At 41.6% G+C, this 18,979-nt stretch overlaps 1 protein-coding gene across 1 annotated transcript; it reads right to left on the reverse strand.

Moving 5' to 3' along the window:
* Window positions 1–289: 289 nt before the first annotated feature.
* Window positions 290–8,406, reverse strand: ADAMTS1 (ADAM metallopeptidase with thrombospondin type 1 motif 1). Its single transcript, XM_073584519.1, has 9 exons — window positions 7,573–8,406; window positions 6,357–6,703; window positions 5,948–6,080; window positions 5,433–5,600; window positions 4,628–4,914; window positions 4,151–4,337; window positions 3,883–4,055; window positions 3,318–3,493; window positions 290–2,799 (listed from the first exon to the last, which is right to left on the reverse strand). Exons 1-9 carry the CDS (start codon window positions 8,120–8,122, stop codon window positions 2,064–2,066), a joined length of 2,757 nt encoding a protein of 918 aa, XP_073440620.1. The 5' UTR covers window positions 8,123–8,406; the 3' UTR covers window positions 290–2,063.
* Window positions 8,407–18,979: the final 10,573 nt, after the last annotated feature.

The raw sequence follows: 18,979 nt of genomic DNA on the forward strand, positions 1-18,979 counted from the left end.
GCATATAAATAAGTGATAAGGCTAAACTTATTCAATCCACCACTAGAGGGAGCTTACTGCATACTGCGTTATTATGGGATTCTATGTAAAGAGTATAGAGTAGCTCCCTCTAGTGGTGGCTGCATGCAAACAACATGTTATGGTTTCAATCTACATGTATGCCGACATGCAGATGATCCCCGTGTCAGAAAAACAATCAAATCTATTGAGAAAAAAAAAAAAATAAATGACGTTGAACTACACTAAAAATCCACTTTGTTATTACAACAGAAAAAATGAAACAACATGGTTCGGGAATGTCAATGTGTTCTTTTAATATTTCTAGTTACATATAATAATAATAATGCATAAATACTCTTTTTTTCATGTTATAGAAAGCGATAACTTAAAATATAATCGGACTGATTGTACAAAAATAAATAGGTATATGATGTGTCATTAAAGGATCCCTTCATGGAAGGAGCTGAAGCAAATACTTATGAAGTATAGTCTGTATATATACATATACACTCGCACGCACACACTCACTCACTGAAGTCATATTCTCCAACCTGACACAGATTATTGACTCATGCCGGCTGGCCAACAGCTGCGGATGGACCTGCTATCCCCAAGACTGTCTACCAAATATATTTCCATATTGCATATCTGGAATATGGAGGATATCTACCTTTTTTATGTTATATCTCTTTGTATGTACAATCTCATATAATCTTACTGGCCTCAAATTTAGGGCCCCCCCCCCAGCCCATCATCTATGTTTCTGGCTTCCTCAGAGAACATTATTTGGAACCAGATGTTGAAACCCTTCACATCTGGCAGTCCCCCTCTTTGCAGGAAATACTAATATAATACACAAGTGATGTTCATATTTATAGAATGTCTTATACGTCCTATTCAAATGTTTTTTTTTGTAATGTCACATTAAGAAAAACTTGTGTATTACGGGTTAACACCCCCCTTTTGCATAGTTTGACATTTGCGTGATCCCTAAAAGGGTTAGGGTTATATGATCACATGACCATTTGGTGAACTATCATAAAACTGAAAAATTACGGCAGGGGTTAAAAGGTACCATAATAAATGTGTATCCTAGTCCAAACCCCCCCCACAAAAAAAAAGAAAAATTGGTCCCCCGTAATCTGCATGTCTCAAAGAAATGAGAATATGGCTTTATAAAAATATAATGTGTTATGATAGCAGCCATCATGAAGTATACTGATCATGTCCAGCTCCCGATATTGCCCTTCTTAAATGAGGTAGGTTAACACTAACCAAGGGCAATATCCAAATACATATGAAGGACCCTTAAAAAAATAAGAAATGATGGGCTTCTACTCTTTAAGGAGCATCAGTCAACTCTCCTGATATGGTAGTTTTAGTAAATATTGGTATTCACCATGAAAAAAAAATTCTGGAACACTTTTCCTTATAGCTCTGTGTTGTGCGGTTTCTCTGTTATTCCTCCGTGAACTCTATCTATCAAGTAACAACTAAGCGCTACCATTCTCACTGGGAGGGGCGTGTCTCTACAGAGTCAGACACTGGCATGTTGATTGGTCAGTGTCAGTCTGGGCAGGGACACACCCCCTGACTGGCAACAATTAGTTGATAGCTTATTCTGAAGGTTTAAAGCAATTACAGAGGAAGGGTACTAGGTAGAGTTATAGGAAAAGATGCCCCAGATTTGTCATGTTAGAAGAACTCTCAGATCTCCTTTAAGGAGCACTTTTAATACATAATATGGCTACCAATTTTTGGACTTTAAACCTAACTGGTAACAGATTCCAAAGAGTTTAAAAATAAACCTACAATGCCCCAGGAGGTCTAAAGATGAAGGATGTGGAGACAGTAATATGCCTTTCTATCACATCTACGTAACTTACTCAACCTGATGGTCCAACCCAACTCAATCAGCAGATATTTGCACTGTTCCCGCTCAACAACTTTCCATCCTCCGGTTCGTACAAATCGACAAACTCGTTCTACCTGACCTTCCACTTACAGCATGATGATAATTTTTTTTTTAAAACAACCTAGTAATATTCATGGTGAAACGCTGTTTAACTGCAATTGGAAACAGTACAAAAGTCTATTAAATGTTTTGGCTTCTTTAAAGGGTCGCAGCTGTCTTGAGGCAGATTACTACCCTCGTAAGACACACACTTCAAGAGTCTCTTCCTAAAACCCTTCCCACAGGTCTTAGAACATGAGGACCATTCTCCCAATTGCCACTGGGGACAGGGAATGTCTGCACAGGACCGGACATCGTCTGGCTTGAGCTCATTAGGGCAGTCTTTTGAAGGTTGACCCTTTAAGTCTTTGCACTCTACAGATCTCCTCTGCCATCCTAATCCACAAGTCTTTGAGCATTCACCCCATTCTCCGATAACCCACTCGGAGAGAATTGTTTCTTGTATAGCATTGAAGGATTCTTTCTTCTTATTCAAAGGCTTTTCCGGTTGAGCTGTTTTCTTGACAAAATAAATGTACTTGATTTTCAGTCTTTGTGAATCTCCCACAGTGAGGACCTGTATAGTGATGGCCTCCCTGAGTGGCTTAAAGCTGCGGATTCTTTCTAGAGAGGCAGTAGATCCGCTGTATGTTAAAAAGTTGCCATTGTAGGAAATGTCTTGTTCCAAGGTGGTTAGAGTATAGTCCCCATTGAGGACATAGGTCTCATCGGCTGCCTTTATAGCCAAGTAGCTGCCATCGTGCATGGAACCCCTGCTATTACGCTGCTTGATTTCGATGTTTGTTGCACCGGCAGGGATGGTGACAACATTATGATACCCAGGTCTGTAAGGGAAAATTAAAAAAAAAATATTGCATTGAAAAATAAATTCTGCAAATGTGTGGAGATTTAGAAATGCTTGATCAGTAACTGATTAAAATGGACTTTAGTACTATGAGTTACGCTGTGAATTTGTAAAATATCTAACATTAAAGGTGTCCACCCTCAATAGTTATCAGCTAAATTCTTTTTCAACTGACAGCTATTCCTTCAGTCTTCCCTATTTATACACATGCTCAGTTCAGCTGAGCGTGCATGTGTTCTCAATGAGGAAAGAACAAAAGATTGGGCATGTTGAAACTCAATGTGCACATTCTTTTTTTCCCACAATCCGCAGGACAAACTTTGTTCAAATACTTAATATATATTAAATTGGTGGCCAGTCAGGGGTTGGGATGACATTAGCATTGTGTGTTGGAGAGGATCAAGTGACATCCAACTAGTGTATATTTTATGATCCTCCTAATATATCAAATGAAGATTTTCGCAATAGCTGAATTGCAAAAAAGGTCACTGGACATACCTTGCTTTAGTAAATGTCCCAGATACTTTCTTGCAGGTGGAGCCATTTCCTCCACAGACTCCACACTTGTCAAACTTCTTGTTGGAACCTATGACACGATCACAACCGGCCTTGATACATTGGCCTTGGATGCATATGGAGGTTGAGTCAGGACTACATGGAGTACCGTCGGCTACCTGCGAAGGGCAAAGTAAAGAAAAATAGATTAAAATCAATATACGGTACTCATATTCTGAACTACTATGACATCTTGGTTGTAGATTTTAGTAATTAAGGTGCCACATAATTGTCACAAGTGCCTGTACCTCTTGAGATGCCACACAGTGTCTTAGACAGTCTGAAGACACTAATACATGCTAATAAGGTGCTAATAAGGTGTATGTGCATGCTAATAAGGTTTATGTGCTCACATTTGCCTGAAGCTAAGGTAATCTAATGGGTGATATTGGCAGTACGACAAACCACATACATGAGTGGTATCAGGGCTTTTTGGTCAACGTCAAGTGATGTTCTGGTTCAGCTATATTCACTAATCTGAACAGAAACTCTGATTCTGTGAACTTACCCTGGGGCTCAGCACAAAGAAGAATCCGGTGCCCTTTGCACGACACACAAGCTTGCAACGGTCCTTTGGACGGACTCCTGCAAATTTTGGTGTCCATTCAACATTGGGTCCACTTCCAGGTGTCTTGGAGAAGTCATTATGAGCTTCACATTGCTCCTCTCTGTACGTTTTACCTGAGGGTATTACAAGGACCATTTTCAGAACCCCAGGTTTTATTTAGTCAAAAAAAAACATATTCAAGACTTGAACATTTTTTTCAGGAACTCACCATTATTTTCAGGGCAGTCTTGCACGTTGCATGAACGATATTGAACCCTTTTGCCTTCACAATATTTTCCACCATCCTTTGGCACTGGATTATCACATTCCCGAACAGAGTATTGGACTCCACCACCACAAGTTCTGGAGCACTGGCCCCATGATCCCCAGGCTCCCCAACCACCATGTACAGGAGTCTGCAAAAACATTAAGAGGGAACATTAGTAAGTATGAATACCATTCGGACCATGTATGATGTAGTTGCTATTCCTAGACTATGGCGATACAATTCTGGTTCCCTTACTCTGTAAAACATTGCAAAGTCTTTCAGATCTATCCATGTCAAATGTTGACTTGTTCACGTCCAGATTACACACAAGTCGTCAATTAGTACCAAAATCAATGTACCATTTAAAATAGTTTATGTTGAGTCATATTTTCTTCATTCCAAAAATTTAGATGAAAAAGGTAGAAACGTGAAATGTACCTCGTAATGTTTCTTGTCTGTCATCTCTGTGCACTTGCCCTTCAGACACCACTTCCCTTCTCCACAACTGGTTCCATCAGCCCAGGGGAAGTGTTTAGTTTGGCAGACGAGAAGTCCTCCAGAGACTCCAGTGCACCATAAGGTCGTACACGTGCTGGCGGCATCTGGACAATGTCTGGATTCCTCTCCGAATGTAAATTGGCACTGCTTATTGGCATCGTACAGCGTTCCAGGGAGATCTGATGGAAGTTGGATGGGTCTGCTTGGCTTGTCCAGTAAGCATTCTCCTAATTGAGCAATAGAGAAATATTTGAGTACAATGTTTGTCAGGGAACATGTTCCCGAATAGTGTGACATCTCTACATGCCTGGACTGTTTTACTAAAGGGTGAAGAAACTGGAAGCTACAGAGAATCAAAACCTACTGGCAACTTCTAGAAAAATGTTCTGCAATAAGTACTGGTACCTATCCAGCTAAAATACCCAACACATAAACGCAAAAACATCTTGAGGCCACTATATAAATAAGATTAATCATAGACAACCTACAGAGTTTGGCAGAACCAGATGACCATTTAACCATTTAATGTGTAGGAGGCCTCCCAACTCTCTTCCAAAAGAGGACAATAAGGGAATGAAGGATTTAAGATGTTTCATTTCAAAGTATGTGGGATAAAAGCCACAGACAGAGATTTCTGGCTTACACATGCATGTATGTTGTGTATGGTAGAGATGGAAGAGATATCTGCCCATTTGGCTGACAGAGTGTACTGGTACCCCCAATAAGCAAAGTTAGGAAAACTTACCATGCCCATTGTCCAAGAAAGACGTGATCATGTATGCACTACACGGAGACCATGGTTCATGTCTATCCAGATTGGAGAGCATTGCCGCCATCATATGGGAATTCTTGTTCTCAGTATTGTATCCGGAGCACTGTGTGGCATCATCGTGGGGCATATTAAACACATGACCTGCAAACAGGACATTTTTGGGTTATAGAAATATTCGAGAGATCTATTTTCAGAACTATTCATTGTGTGAAATGCACTCTACAGCTCTGCTCTAAACTCAATGACGCACTTGAGGAAAGCCTAGGAGATATCGAGATTGCAAATATCCCAAGTGCTTAATCATAAAAGTTTTAGCACTTTAGGATGCATTCCTCTCTGGTTTCTGCAGTCACTAGGCGTAAAAAAGAAAAAAAATCTCAAGCCTGTCCTTCTTGTGTCTCTGAACAAACATTAAGTGGAGCATTTCCTTCCTGAATTGTTTACGTAAGACCTAAGCTATATCCCAGTCTCACAGTAAAGCCACGTACCTAGTTCATGGGCTGTGGTGAAAGCTGCTTGCAAGCCATCATCTTCGATGATAGAGCAACTGCGACTTGGATCGCAAACGGTTCCAACGTCGGCCATCCCAAGGGTATCACATGTCTTAGCTCCACAAAGATCCTTAAAAGCAAAATAGCAGTTTCAATGTTAATTAGATCAAGGACTAAAAGTTTGGCAGTAAATGTTTAACTCTGGCATGATGCCCTCGCTGGAGAGCACACAAACATTCAAGAGCCCACTAGGTTTTTTTTCCCCTCTTAGTTTACAGCCGAGTTCATTTTGAGCCTACGTCTGACCATTTTTACCCAATTTAATATATATATATGTATATAGGATTCTTATCTGATTGAGGAGGGACTAGAACCTTATGGGTAGATTAGAATCAGAGTCAATTACCTGTCTTGTAAATAGAACTGCTGTATCATAGTGTTCTGCATGGCGGTCACTGGGTGGATTATGCTGCTTCTGCCAGCTGCAGAAGTTTCTCAACGTCAGGGCGGCATTGGATGTCACATCAGGTCCCTTCTGCTCATCATAGATGACCAAGATCTTCACGACCACCAGGCTGATTGAGTTTCGAATGCTGGGATGCTTGTAAAGCTTAGCAGCCACCGACATTAGGGTAAGGAGATAGTGCTTTAAATTGCTCCCGTGAAATTCAGCCATAGATTGGTCAGCCACAAGCATGGTTTCCACATAGCGGGGGCTGGAGACGAATCTCTTTTTCCGTGAATTTCCTGATCCTGCGGAAAAAAAAAGAAAATGAATGGGGCTGCAAAATCTGGAGGTTCTGCAATCTTTTTCTGGGTTTTTACCCTTTGATTGTACATTGTCTATGATTCACAAATCTTTTTTGTGCCATAGGATCGAAGTCACGTTTCACCTTTCTAGCGTGGAAGGTAGTTGACGTAAAACCATTCACTTTCCCATGTAATCACAGAATAGCACTTGTGACTCTTGCCAAACGGCTGACTGCTTCTCTGACCCTGAAACCACACCACCTTTCCAAGACACTGTACCCTTGTGCTGACTTTCAGCTTCTGAATTAACACGTTCAGCCTCAGCTTCCTATATACCCAACCCATTCCATACAGGACAAACCCAATGCCCCTGAGGCTGTAGTAATCCTCCATTATGTTTCGATTGTTATCACAACTGCCGGAATTTTTTTTATGAATGGAAATTTGGGTTCAACCGGTTCTATAGAACACAGGGGTAAAATAACAGAAAGGTTTAATTCACTCATTTCTAAGAAGAACTGTATACAAGCGCTAGCATGTCCAATTTTTTATAATGAGGTCATTGATAACTACATAGTTTTTTAACACCTTAAGTCCCAGCAAGTCGTGCCACCATGTGCTGCAGCAAAAGCACAGCCAGCCTTGTGGCATAACATACTGGCATGACTCCAGGGCACAGTGCCTTACTAATTCATTGGCTTAAACAGACCTAACCAAGGGGAAATCATGCAGCTTTCATTTCAGATTCATATTTTTGTTACGGGAAAAAAAATATTTAGAAAAAGTTTACACTTAGGATACTTAGATTTTTGTATTTTTTTTAAAATGAAATGCACGAGATAGAAAAAGTAAATAAATGAATACTACCTTACCTGGTAGTGCCATAGGTTCCAAGGACTTTGGCTCATCGATATCCAGCTGCTGCTGGGAATTGTCAGTCACTCCACATTTTGCCTTGACACGACTCCTCTTGCTCACCAGATGCAGAACCATAGTGCTGGAAGAAGCCATTGTCAGTGTGTGATTGCTGGGCTGGATAAAAAACTCTTCTCCTCTGTAATAGAAAGCTCCCCTGATCCCTGCACAGAGACTCAGGGCTGCACTGCTGGACGGATCCTCATTGACAGTGCCAGAATAAAAGCAGTCAGCCAGTTTAGGAAGAGACACTGTGGAGTCTTCTCCAGTAGACTTGGGTTTACCCACATATTGTAGACTAATGTCCCTTGCAATGAAACTTGGATCAGGCTCTAACTCCAAGGTGAGGGCTTCTCCAAATGCATCCAGGCGGTATATCACCTTGCCATCCTTGGCTGGACCCTGGACAGGGACCACTAACTCTTCTTCCATTGATATTACACCTTGGACAATCCGGGCATAGACCAAAGCTGCCATACAGGGCAGCAGATACTGCACACACCTCATCCTGGGCGCTGGAAAGAGGTGCAAGTGATTCAAAAAAGTAACGCAAAGGTTCTCAGTGTGTAATTGCGCGCAGGTCTTGGAAGTTGGAGAAGTTCTACTTGTAGTGGGTCTGAGGCTGCAGGAAAAGTTCTACTTGTGGTGGGTCTGAGGCTGCAGAAGTTCTACTTGTGGTGGGTCTGAGGCTGCAGGACCCTGGAGATCGCTTGCTAGAAGCTCGCAGTGCCTTGCACTGACTCTATGCTCAGCTAGTAACCGGATTGACTCTGGATCATGACTGCAGGAGCCTGACACCCTGTGCTGGAATTTATGGGGCTTGTCCTGTGAGCCCTCCCCTTAAGTCTTTGAAGTGATGTGATCTCATTTCGTGCGTAGTCCTGGAGGAACAAAACCCTTCCTTATGCTGGATCCTAGCCAATGTCATCAATCATGGGGATGGGAGGGGGATTGGGGGGGAAGAGAAAAAAAAAGAAAAAAAAGCAGCTGGCTTAGAAATTTGCTGGAGGAGCACGTCTTTTGCAAGTGACATGAACTCAGACTTTGCAGCTTATGCCACCTTAAAGCAATTACTCCTGGCTGCTAATTAACAATACTTCCCCACAAATGCCCTCAGACATACATTACTCATAAACTAGCCAGTGCACGAAGAGTTAACGTGCAAAACGCGACTTTATTTTTATTTCATTATCGTTAACCCTGAACTTTTAATTACAACTTGGTTTGAATGATCCGTTAGAGTAGTTAATTATTAACGTAGACGGAAAAGTTTTGCATGGCGGTACTATACATTCAGAATCACTAGCCGGGTCTCCTAGAGTATATACAGATGTAGCAGAGAGGAATTTGTCATGGAAATATCATTTTTATGCAAACGCTCCTGATGTGGGACTACTAGTCTCTGCATAGTCTTCTTTATTATGGTTGCAGGGGCTTTTCGCTGGCCACTTGGTGACTACCCTGTCACTGATGTAATATGACTTCCCCCCACTCGCCACATCCTATATAGGTCCTATTACAGATGTGACATACAGTTAGCAGCCGCATACTGTTTTTCGCATTGCCAGAAACCCACTAAAAATATGGTAATAGCTTCGGGATAAAATTAAAAGTCAACATGTTATATTACCTAGGGCTCTTGTAGACTTGGAGCATTGGGAATTACATGGATGAGAGTCAACTCGTAAAAGTCACAATGCTCCAATTTCAGGGCGAGTTTCTTAAAAAGTCAAAACAGGAGTTTCTCTAACTTTTTTCTCCCCCCCCTCCGCACTTAGCAGTGGAAAGGGTTAATCTGATTTCTCCGAAGGGGAGTTTTCCAACTTTTTGGCCCATGGAGCGGTGGGAGGGCTCAAACTGGAAGCAGATGCTGGATGCAGAATGTGGCGCTGAGTATGGTCGGGGCAGGGGGGACACTGAGGTCCTGTAGGCACCGCATTACACCTCCATGGAGCCGCCGCTCCACACTTCTAACACTACTGTTCTACTGGCAGAATGTATTTAAAAAAAAGGGATTAAAAAAATAAAATGAGCTCAGCTTTCTTGGGAGGGAAGGTTCTTCCGTTCTAGGAAACAGGAACAGTGAGTCTTTCTCAGCTTGTACAGGCCGCATTCATAGGCGCGAGCTGCCCCTTACGCATTTCCATCCAAGCTGAGGCCCACTGCAATACATGACTGGGGAGTATTATTGGCATTTAAGGCGGGGGTCACACTTGTGAGTGCAATGCGAGAAACTCACACGAGTCTCTGGCATCAATACCCGGCTCTGCCACCGGCATAAACTGCATAGAAATACATGTAGCCCCACACTCCGGTCCCGAGTGCCGGAGGCAGTGCCGGGTATTGATGCGAGAGACTCGTGCGAGCTTCTCGCATTGCACACGCAAGTGTGACCCCGGCCTAAAACTTTCTCTCAGGCCCCCTCCATCTTAATCCGTCTTCTATTGGAGTGGTCTTTTCCAAGAAGCTGGCCCTCGTGCCTGACATATGGCGAAACTGAAAATTACAGCGAAACTGGTTTGGTAAAGAGGGTGTTTTTTTATTGAAGAGGTGGACCTATGTAAATATACAGCTGACCTACTGTGGGAAAAAATGATCCGCAAGATCAGAGCGACTAATCTGGGAAGGGGGGGAGGGCAGAGATTTTTCTGGATTTCCTATCAATCATCTCTTTGAAGAACATACCAGCCTACTCCTCCTCAGTGTCAAATGGCTGATAACAGGGAATAATAAACACAGAGACGCTGATGGACACAGACAGAAGGTCCCTGTGCAAGAACAATATATGGGTCCTTAGCAACCCAATAAATCATCATAATGCACAATTCCACCTGCTTTAGATGTGGCCCCTTTACTTGTCGGGCTCCTGTGTAGCTCTACCAATGATATGTCCGCCCCTGGACAGAGCGGGTGATACCAAAGTTTAGACCTATGATCTACATTGTGCCCTGTTATCCAGCGTACATTTTATAGTTGGCACAGTAAGTTGGACAGGAATCTAGAATGACGTCTTGTCCTCGCTGGCACACTTTCCACATGCTCACACGTGAATTCCCCTGACATACATAAGATTATGCAATGTTTGGGAAATGTAGGGTATTTCGATGGTGAGATTTTATATTACTGGAGAAGACATCCTTCTTTAGTATAACACCCCAGGGTGACTTAAGACACAGGCGTGTGGGTTATTAAGTATCAGACTTGATTCTGGTAATTCAACGTACGTTAATTCTATAATCCCCCGGGAACTCCAGACTCATGTAAGAGCTTAAACATGACAGGGCGCACAGCCAGCTATGGCAACGACCTATTAGATGCACCCTTGAGGTGGCTGGTACCGAACTTAAAGATCTGGAGGTCCTTATTGATATGTTGACCCATTACTTGCTCACGTTAGATTTGTGAGGTTATAATATCCTCATTATCTGCTTCTGCTTAATGTTCTATGTGGATTGGAGACCTCAAAACTTTCATTGTGCTAAAAAATGATAAGTCCATAGTTGTAGTCCAAGTCTGTAGTCCATGGCTGTAGTCCATGGCTGAATTCCGTGGTTGTAGTCCATGTCTGTAGTTCATGTCTGTAGTCCGTGGCTGAAGTCCATGTCTGTAGTCCATATCTGTAGTTCATGTCTGTGGTCCATGGTTGTAGTCCATGGCTGAAGTCCATGGCTGTAGTCCATGTCTGCAGTCCATGTCTATGGTCCTTGTCTGTAGTCCATGTCTGTAGTCCATGGTTGTAGTCCATGTCTGTAGTCTGTGGCTGAAGTCCATGTCTGTAGTTCATGGCTGTAGTCTATGTCTGCAGTCCATTATTGTAGTCCATGTCTATAGACCATGTCTGTAGTCCATGTCTGCAGTCCATTATTGTAGTCCATGTCTATAGACCATGTCTGTAGTCCATGTTTGTAGTCCATGGCTGAAGTCCCTGGCTGTAGTCCATGTGTGTAGTCCATGGCTGTAGTCCATGTCTGTAGTCCATTTTTGTAGTCCATGTCTGTAGTCCATTTCTGTAGTCTATGGCTGTAGTCCATGCCTGAAGTCCACGGTTGTAGTCCATGTCTATAGTCCATGTCTGTAGTCCATGTCTGTAGGCCATGGTTGTAGTCCATGTCTGTAGTCTATGGCTGAAGTCCATGTGTGTAGTCCATGTCTGTAGTCCGTGGCTGAAGTCCATGGTTGTAGTCCATGGCTGTAGTCCATGGCTGTAGTCCATGTTTTTAGTCCATGGTTGTAGTCCATGTCTGTAGTTCATGTCTGTAGTCCATGTCTGTAGTCCATGGTTGTAGTCCATGTCTGTAGTCCATGGTTGGAGTCCATGGCTGAACTCCATGTTTGTAGTCCCATGGTTGTAGTCCATGTCTGTAGTCCATGGTTGTAGTGCATGTCTGTAGTCCATGGTTGTAGTCCCTCTCTGTAGTCCCTGTCTAAAGTCCATGGTTGTAGTCCATGGCTGAAGTTCATGGCTGTAGTCCATGTCTGTAGTCCATGGCTGTAGTCCATGGCTGAATTCCATGGTTGTAGTCCATGTCTGTAGTTCATGTCTGTGGTCCATGGTTGTAGTCCATGGTTGTAGTCCATGTCTGTAGTCCATGTCTGTAGTTCATGTCTGTGGTCCATGGTTGTAGTCCATGTCTGTAGTCCATGTCTGTAGTTCATGTCTGTGGTCCATGGTTCTAGTTCATGTCTGTAGTTCATGTCTGTAGTCCATGTCTGTAGCCCATGTCTGTGGTCCATGGTTGTAGTCCATGTCTGTAGTCCATGTCTGTAGTCCATGTCTGTAGTCCATGTCTGTCCAAGGCTGGCAGAAGGTTCTGGTGCAGCAGCCACAGACTACTGACATAGCGGCTGGCTGGACCAGGGTCCTACAAATCTATTTCCCCAACTTTAGTGGAAGAAAGCAATGACTATCTATGGCATAGGTACATTCTATTTATACATATATATATATATAATCTACAATATCACCATTATCACTACCTGACGGCCGTGACCCTACACACTGTGATCGTGCACATACTGTACTTTCTCCTCAAACATAACAGTTTCACCCAAGAATAGAGTCCAAAATCTATCTAACCACACAATGTGTCATCCACCTGCATTTCTGGGAAACACTTGCTCAGTAATTGCTTTAACAGAATTATTTATGATGAGCCAATATATTTTTTCTTTTAGCCTCTATAAAGATTGCTCTTGCCAACACTTTTTGGAACATCTAATCCCCCCTTGCGCCGTGCATTTCTCTATGTATCGAATTAATGTCACTTTTGTTTAATATAGTAATGTCACAAGAGATGTAAGTAGAAAAAGAAACATTGTTACTCGTTATTTAAATATAATGAAGGCAGAATAACAGAATTCACAGCTGGATGAATTCATCCGTTCCACCTTAAATGCTCAGCTGCATTACTAAGAGTGAACAGCAGGTGGCAGCGTTGCCCAGTACATTGCATACACTGGCTTTAATGTCATCTAATTGTTTCCTACCTGTTCGCTAAATTCAAAACCACATTTTTTTTTTTTGCGCTTTTCAGCTACAAATGTTTTCCAGGCGTCTTACGTCAACATCCCAGAATCGTCTTCTCGATGACTGACAGCGATACAGCTTCAAACGCCCTGCCAGCCCCTTGTGATATTTGGTTAAGACGAAGGCGAGAAGTTCTCAACATGTAGGACTGGATATGGGGCGATGGAATGAAGACTTTGCAGTCATGACCCCAGATCTGATTTGTTTAACAGGATAGCAACCCTTTAAAAATAAAACACAAAGACGGTCTCAGCGGTCTCGGCCCTTATTACAAACATTGAGATGAACAGAGGAAAAAAAAAAGGAAAAAAAAAATGCAAAAAAAACAAAAAAAACAATTGGCGGACTAAATATTTGGGGTTGCTATGATACCCTGCAACAGAGAAAATTACAATGACACCTTGTAAAAAGAAATGGCCCTGCAATTGTCTGTAATATGGAAATATTATATAACTCGACATTTCTAGAAAGAAAAAAAAAAAAAGGAAAAAACTTTATAAAAGTTTCTCAGTTGTATTGTTCCTGGAAAAAGATTAGCAAGAACTGGGGTCAATCCTGTTACAATTTCCTCAACTTTCCCAAACTCCTGAATGGCATATCGGTTTAGAAAGAGAAAAATATCCATAAAATAAAATAGGGAAAAAAATAATAATCAACATCATCATCAATCCCAATCTCTTATCGCTTAAGGTCACCGAATATTCCTATAAAACCCAATATGTACTAATATATCAATAGACAGGTACCACAGAGCTGAGTTTGTAATTTAGCATTAAGTTCTTGTTATGAGTGGTTTTCCATATAACTAGGAATCTATTTATAATGCTAACATAATATAGAAAAAAAAATAAAATAATTCAATGTTAAATTCAGCTTGGCTAAATCAGGGAAAGATGTGTTTTCTGTTGCAATGTTAATAGGCAGCAGCAATGCAACACTTTGTCCAGCAGATGGCAGCATCGGACAATTTATGTGTTTTCTGTATTGGTAGAAGTAATTCTGTCCTAGATCTGTGATGTAAGGAGGGGCAGTGCAGCAGATTGGCTCAGAATGGGCAGATGTGATGATTTACACAGGAGATGCTTTTTTTTTTTTACCATTCCCTCCAAATTAAAAAAACGGAAGTGGCTTCGTTAACGGAGTACCCTATAGAAGATTTCATAGGAGACACAAGAATTAATAGTAAACATCATCTGAAATAGTAGTCATAATTTATAGACATGTAAAAGTAAAAAAACAACAAAAAACAAAGATAATTCTGCTTTAAATTTGCATTCTTGAATGAGTTGCTATTATTATTACAATTATTATTATTTAAGTTAATATTTGTACTTAGGTTATTAATATTTGAATTATTATCACCATAGTTATTATTGTTACTAATGTTTTTTAGTTGTTATTATTCAAATTATTATTATATTGTTATTTTATTATTATTATTTAAGTTAATATTATTATTAATATGTTTTAGTTGTCATTATTATTTGAGGTATTTTTATATTGATGATGATGATGATTATTATTATTATTATTATTATTATTACTATTTTTATTTATTCATTGTCATTATTGTATGAGCTGTTGTTATTATTATTATTATTATTATTATTATTATTTCAACCTATCATGTCATTAGCAGAAAATAATGCACAACTTTGAGTCCCTGTGGTTTTACCCGTGTGGTGTGTGTGATAGGGTTTAGGGAGGTGAAATGTTGGGAGTTTTGCATATTTTGTACTGTGACAATCCTAACAGTGTGGCCACCAGAGGGCGGTACAGGACAGGTTATAAAAAGAGGATTTCCATCTGCAATGCACTATGGATCAGTATATATCGGCAGTAAAAAATGAGTGAATGTCCCAAAATGTGTGCTGACACAGCCTCTCGATTTGATTTGGTTCAGATATAATTGATCTGAATTGAAAATGCCAGGATTGCTCTTTATTATATGCTGAGATTTCTCCAGACTCTAAAGCACGGTTAGCAGAGGGAGGGAAGGGGTTAAAGAGAACCTGTCAGCACGATTTTGTAATGTAAAGTAAAAACGTGGCTGTGATGGTGCTGTGACACAGATTACATTGATACCTTTCATTAAGAAATCCACTTTGTTGATCTACTGTAGTCAGGATTTGAAGTTTTCTGCTAATTAGATTTCTGTGCACAAGGCCCGGACTGTACATGGCGGCCGGATTGTACACGAGTCCTGGACTGTACACAGGGGCCGGAATTGTACATGAGGGCCGGACTGTACACGGGAGCCAGAAGGTATACAGAGGCCACATTGTACATGAGGGCTGGACTGTACATGGGGGCCAGATTGTAAACGGGGGCCGGACTGCACACGGGGGCCGGACTGCACACGGGGGCCGGACTGCACACAGGGGCCAGACTGTACATGAGGGCTGGACTGTACACTGGGACCTGACTGTACACTGGGGCCAGACTGTACACAGAGGCCGGACTGTACACTTGGACCTGACTGTACACTGGGACCTGACTGTACACGAGGGTCGGACTGTACATGAGGGTCGGACTGTACATGAGGGTCGGACTGTACACGAGGGCCAGACTGTACACAAAGGGCCAGACTGTACACAGGGGCCGGACTGTACACGAGGGCCGGACTGTACACGAGGGCCAGACTGTACACAGAGGGCCAGACTGTACACGAGGGCCGGACTGTACACGAGGGCCGGACTGTACACAGGGGCCAGACTTGTACACAGGTGCCAGACTGTACACAGAGGGCCGGACTGTACACAGAGGCTGGACTGTACACAAGGGCCAGACTGTACACAGGGGCCGGACTGTACACGGGGGCCGGACTGTACATGGGGGCCGGATTGTACACGGGGGCCAGAGTGTACATGGGGGCCGGACTGTACACGGGGACTTCTCCTCCCTGTCTGTGATTCCTCGGCCCCTCTGCCTTTTTAATTCCAAAAAATATATGAAAAATGTCTGCATTCTCCAAAATTTGAAATTTTGGGAAATTCGTAATGAACTTGATTCTTTCCGCATACTCATCACTAATCACTTCTTCTGTCTATTTGTTTTAAATATTAATTCTCTGGTTAGTTATTTTCTGTTCCTGGGAAAGATGGGTGACAACCATCACGTAATGGAGGACCATGTGACACACACCGGGCACCTCTGCGGCAGGAGCCGTACTCTGTCAAACAATAATTATGCTATATGTGTCTGTGACATATTAGAGACCCCAAAGTGGATGTTTAAGGTAATTATAAAGTTGGAATACTGCTAAAATAAGTAATTTGTATTGGCTGCAGCCATCCCTGTCTGGTTACTCATTGTGACCAGTTCAGCCAATCACTGGCCTCGGCGGTCTTGCATCGGGTGCCGCTGGTGCAGCTCCTGGCTTAAGCTCATTTATGCTATGCTGAGCCAGCGTCCATTCCTGAAGTCATGTTGGCGTGGTTCCCTACAATGTCTGATCTCAGCTATGCTGTGTCGGCACTCAGCTTAGCAGTGCCGCCATCATTCTGGGCTCATGCGAGTTACAGTAATTCATTTCGCTGGCTGTCAGCCTTTGTGGGGTACATATTTTATTATATTTTGGCCTTGGTGGCCGCGGACCACTCTTATTGCTTTTTACAATGGTGCGGACTATCTGATTTAAAAACATCCTGGCGACATGTTCCGCCATTTATGGCTTCTTCCAGGAATGAGAACATACAGTATGTATTCCGCAAAGGTTAATAGCCTGCAAAATGAATTACTATAACTCACATAATGAGCGGAATTGCTCAACACTTACCCTCATGTGGGACCATCTACCGGGGCTTCTCACAGAGTTAGAATATCATCAAAAATTAATTTATTGCAGTTTTTTAATACAAAAAGTGACACTCATATATTATATAGAGTCATTACAGAGTGATCTATTTCAAATGTTTATTTCTGTTAATGTTGATGATTATGGCTTACAGCCAATGAAAACCCAAAAGTCATTATCTCAGTAAATTAGAAAACTTTATCAGTTCTCATCTCCTTATCCTGCTGAACACTCTCACATTTACTGTCAGGCCCACTTAGCAGATGCACCAAAAGTAATATATCTTTATGTGGTGACCATCTCAGAAGTGAGGGTACACCTAGCTTCTTGAGGTCTATAACTAGATGGCAAAAGTTTAACGAAACTCTGGGCCCCTGCGTACCAAGCGCCATTTGTAATACTGGTGTTTAGTTATGTGGCAGATGGTCCTTTGGGCCTCAGTGTAATTGCTACTGCCTCTCTACACCTCATTTAGTGCATAATTTCCCAATGTCCTGGATTGTCTAGTACTCTTGGGCCAAAAAGGGGGGTAGGTTTTATGCAAATTCTACCCAAAAGTGGCCACTGTGGAGGTGACTAGTGGCATTTCCATGAGGGTGAGGTTGGGGACCTAAATGTTGGCAACTTTTGACTTTGGCAGGCATTTTGTCTGCTGGCAGCAGAGTGAGTTATCCAAGCGTCGGTGAGCTCTTTTTAAATTATGACTACATCAAAGTAGAGCTGAACTTCGATGTGGTCTGTGGTAATAAATCAGCTGAGAGGAACTGTAAAAAAAGACAGACAAAAAAGTTCAAATTTCCTTGTCAAAACAAGCTCACTGATAGATTTTTGTATAACTACCGGTAATTCTGCAGCCGGCAAGAGACAGTGCAACACAGAATGTATAGAAGGTAAACGGTGCAAAATTTTGAATAAAACTTGATTTTTCACACAAAACATATAAATTTAAGTTAAAAAAAAGTCCCCAAAGGAGACCATATTCTTTACCCTTTAGTGATTTGCTTTGTACATGTAAAGCAGAAGCATGAATTCACTAGAAGTAAAATCGTAAGTTGGTCACCAGTCAGTGATTCAAACCAGTTTTAACTGCTTTGAACAGGTGTGAGTGTCTGTTCAAAGCCGTTAAAACTGGTTTGAATCACTGACTGGTGACCAACTTACGATTTTGCTTAAAAAAATGCTTTGTCCCAATTAATTTGCACAGCACTGTATATATCGTGCAGCTGGAGGGGTGGGAAGTCGGCTGTCAGACACAGCCAGGCTCCTTACAGATAAAATGCCATGTTTATCTTCTCGATCTTTGCACACACAACCCTAAACAAGCACTTGTGTATACAGATTAGGAACCTTCTCCTCCAGAACCAGTGGTTATGTGATCACTGGGTGTCGGGAGGGAACTGGAGCTGACGAGTCCTAGGACACCCAGACAGCTGTGCTATGCAGCCAGGAGGCTGATATTCCCCTGTAGATGGGGATAATATGCCAGCCCAAGTTACAGGGAAAATCACCCCCCCAAAAAAAGAAAAAAAGAAAATGTATTGATATGTTAAAATCACCCACCAAGGTCTTTTAAGATTTTATAGGGGATCAAGGTGTCTAAAATAAATGAAAACATAAATAAATAAATGAAACAAACACAATTAAAATATAAAAAAAGCATGCAACAGCATATAAATAAAAAAAAACTAGAAAAATGACACTGCCAGTCTAAATTATATTTCTAGCCCCACTCTCATCAAAAAATATGTCCAATGTATAGAAAATAAGTTATACCGAAAGGGAGATTCAAAGTAAAATGATTTTTGTGATCTTTTGTGTTTGTAAAAAATACATAAAGAAATACTAAAAATATTTCCTATATTACTCTACACCACCCATATCGGTTAAGAAAAAAGAATACAAAATGAACATAAAAATTAAGCCCCATATATCTTAAAAAAAGGGAAAAATTATTTGAATATCAGAAAAAAACAAAATATGCAAAATTATAGAACTGTTAAAAGCACATGTATGACAAAAACTCAAAAATGTCCCCAGTGGG

The sequence above is a fragment of the Dendrobates tinctorius genome, unplaced genomic scaffold (assembly GCF_039654945.1).
Source record: "Dendrobates tinctorius isolate UK_male_01 unplaced genomic scaffold, ASM3965494v1 ptg000084l, whole genome shotgun sequence".
Taxonomy (NCBI): domain Eukaryota; kingdom Metazoa; phylum Chordata; class Amphibia; order Anura; family Dendrobatidae; genus Dendrobates; species Dendrobates tinctorius.

Coding starts and splice junctions, on each gene's coding strand:
- ADAMTS1 (XM_073584519.1), bottom strand. CDS start 8,122: ATGAGGTGTGTGCAGTATCTGCTGCCCTGTATGGCAGCTTTGGTCTAT. Junction 5,601..5,947: donor CACCACAGCCCATGAACTAG/GTACGTGGCTTT, acceptor TCCTGTTTGCAG/GTCATGTGTTTAATATGCCC. Junction 4,338..4,627: donor CAGACAAGAAACATTACGAG/GTACATTTCACG, acceptor ATGTTTTTGCAG/ACTCCTGTACATGGTGGTTG.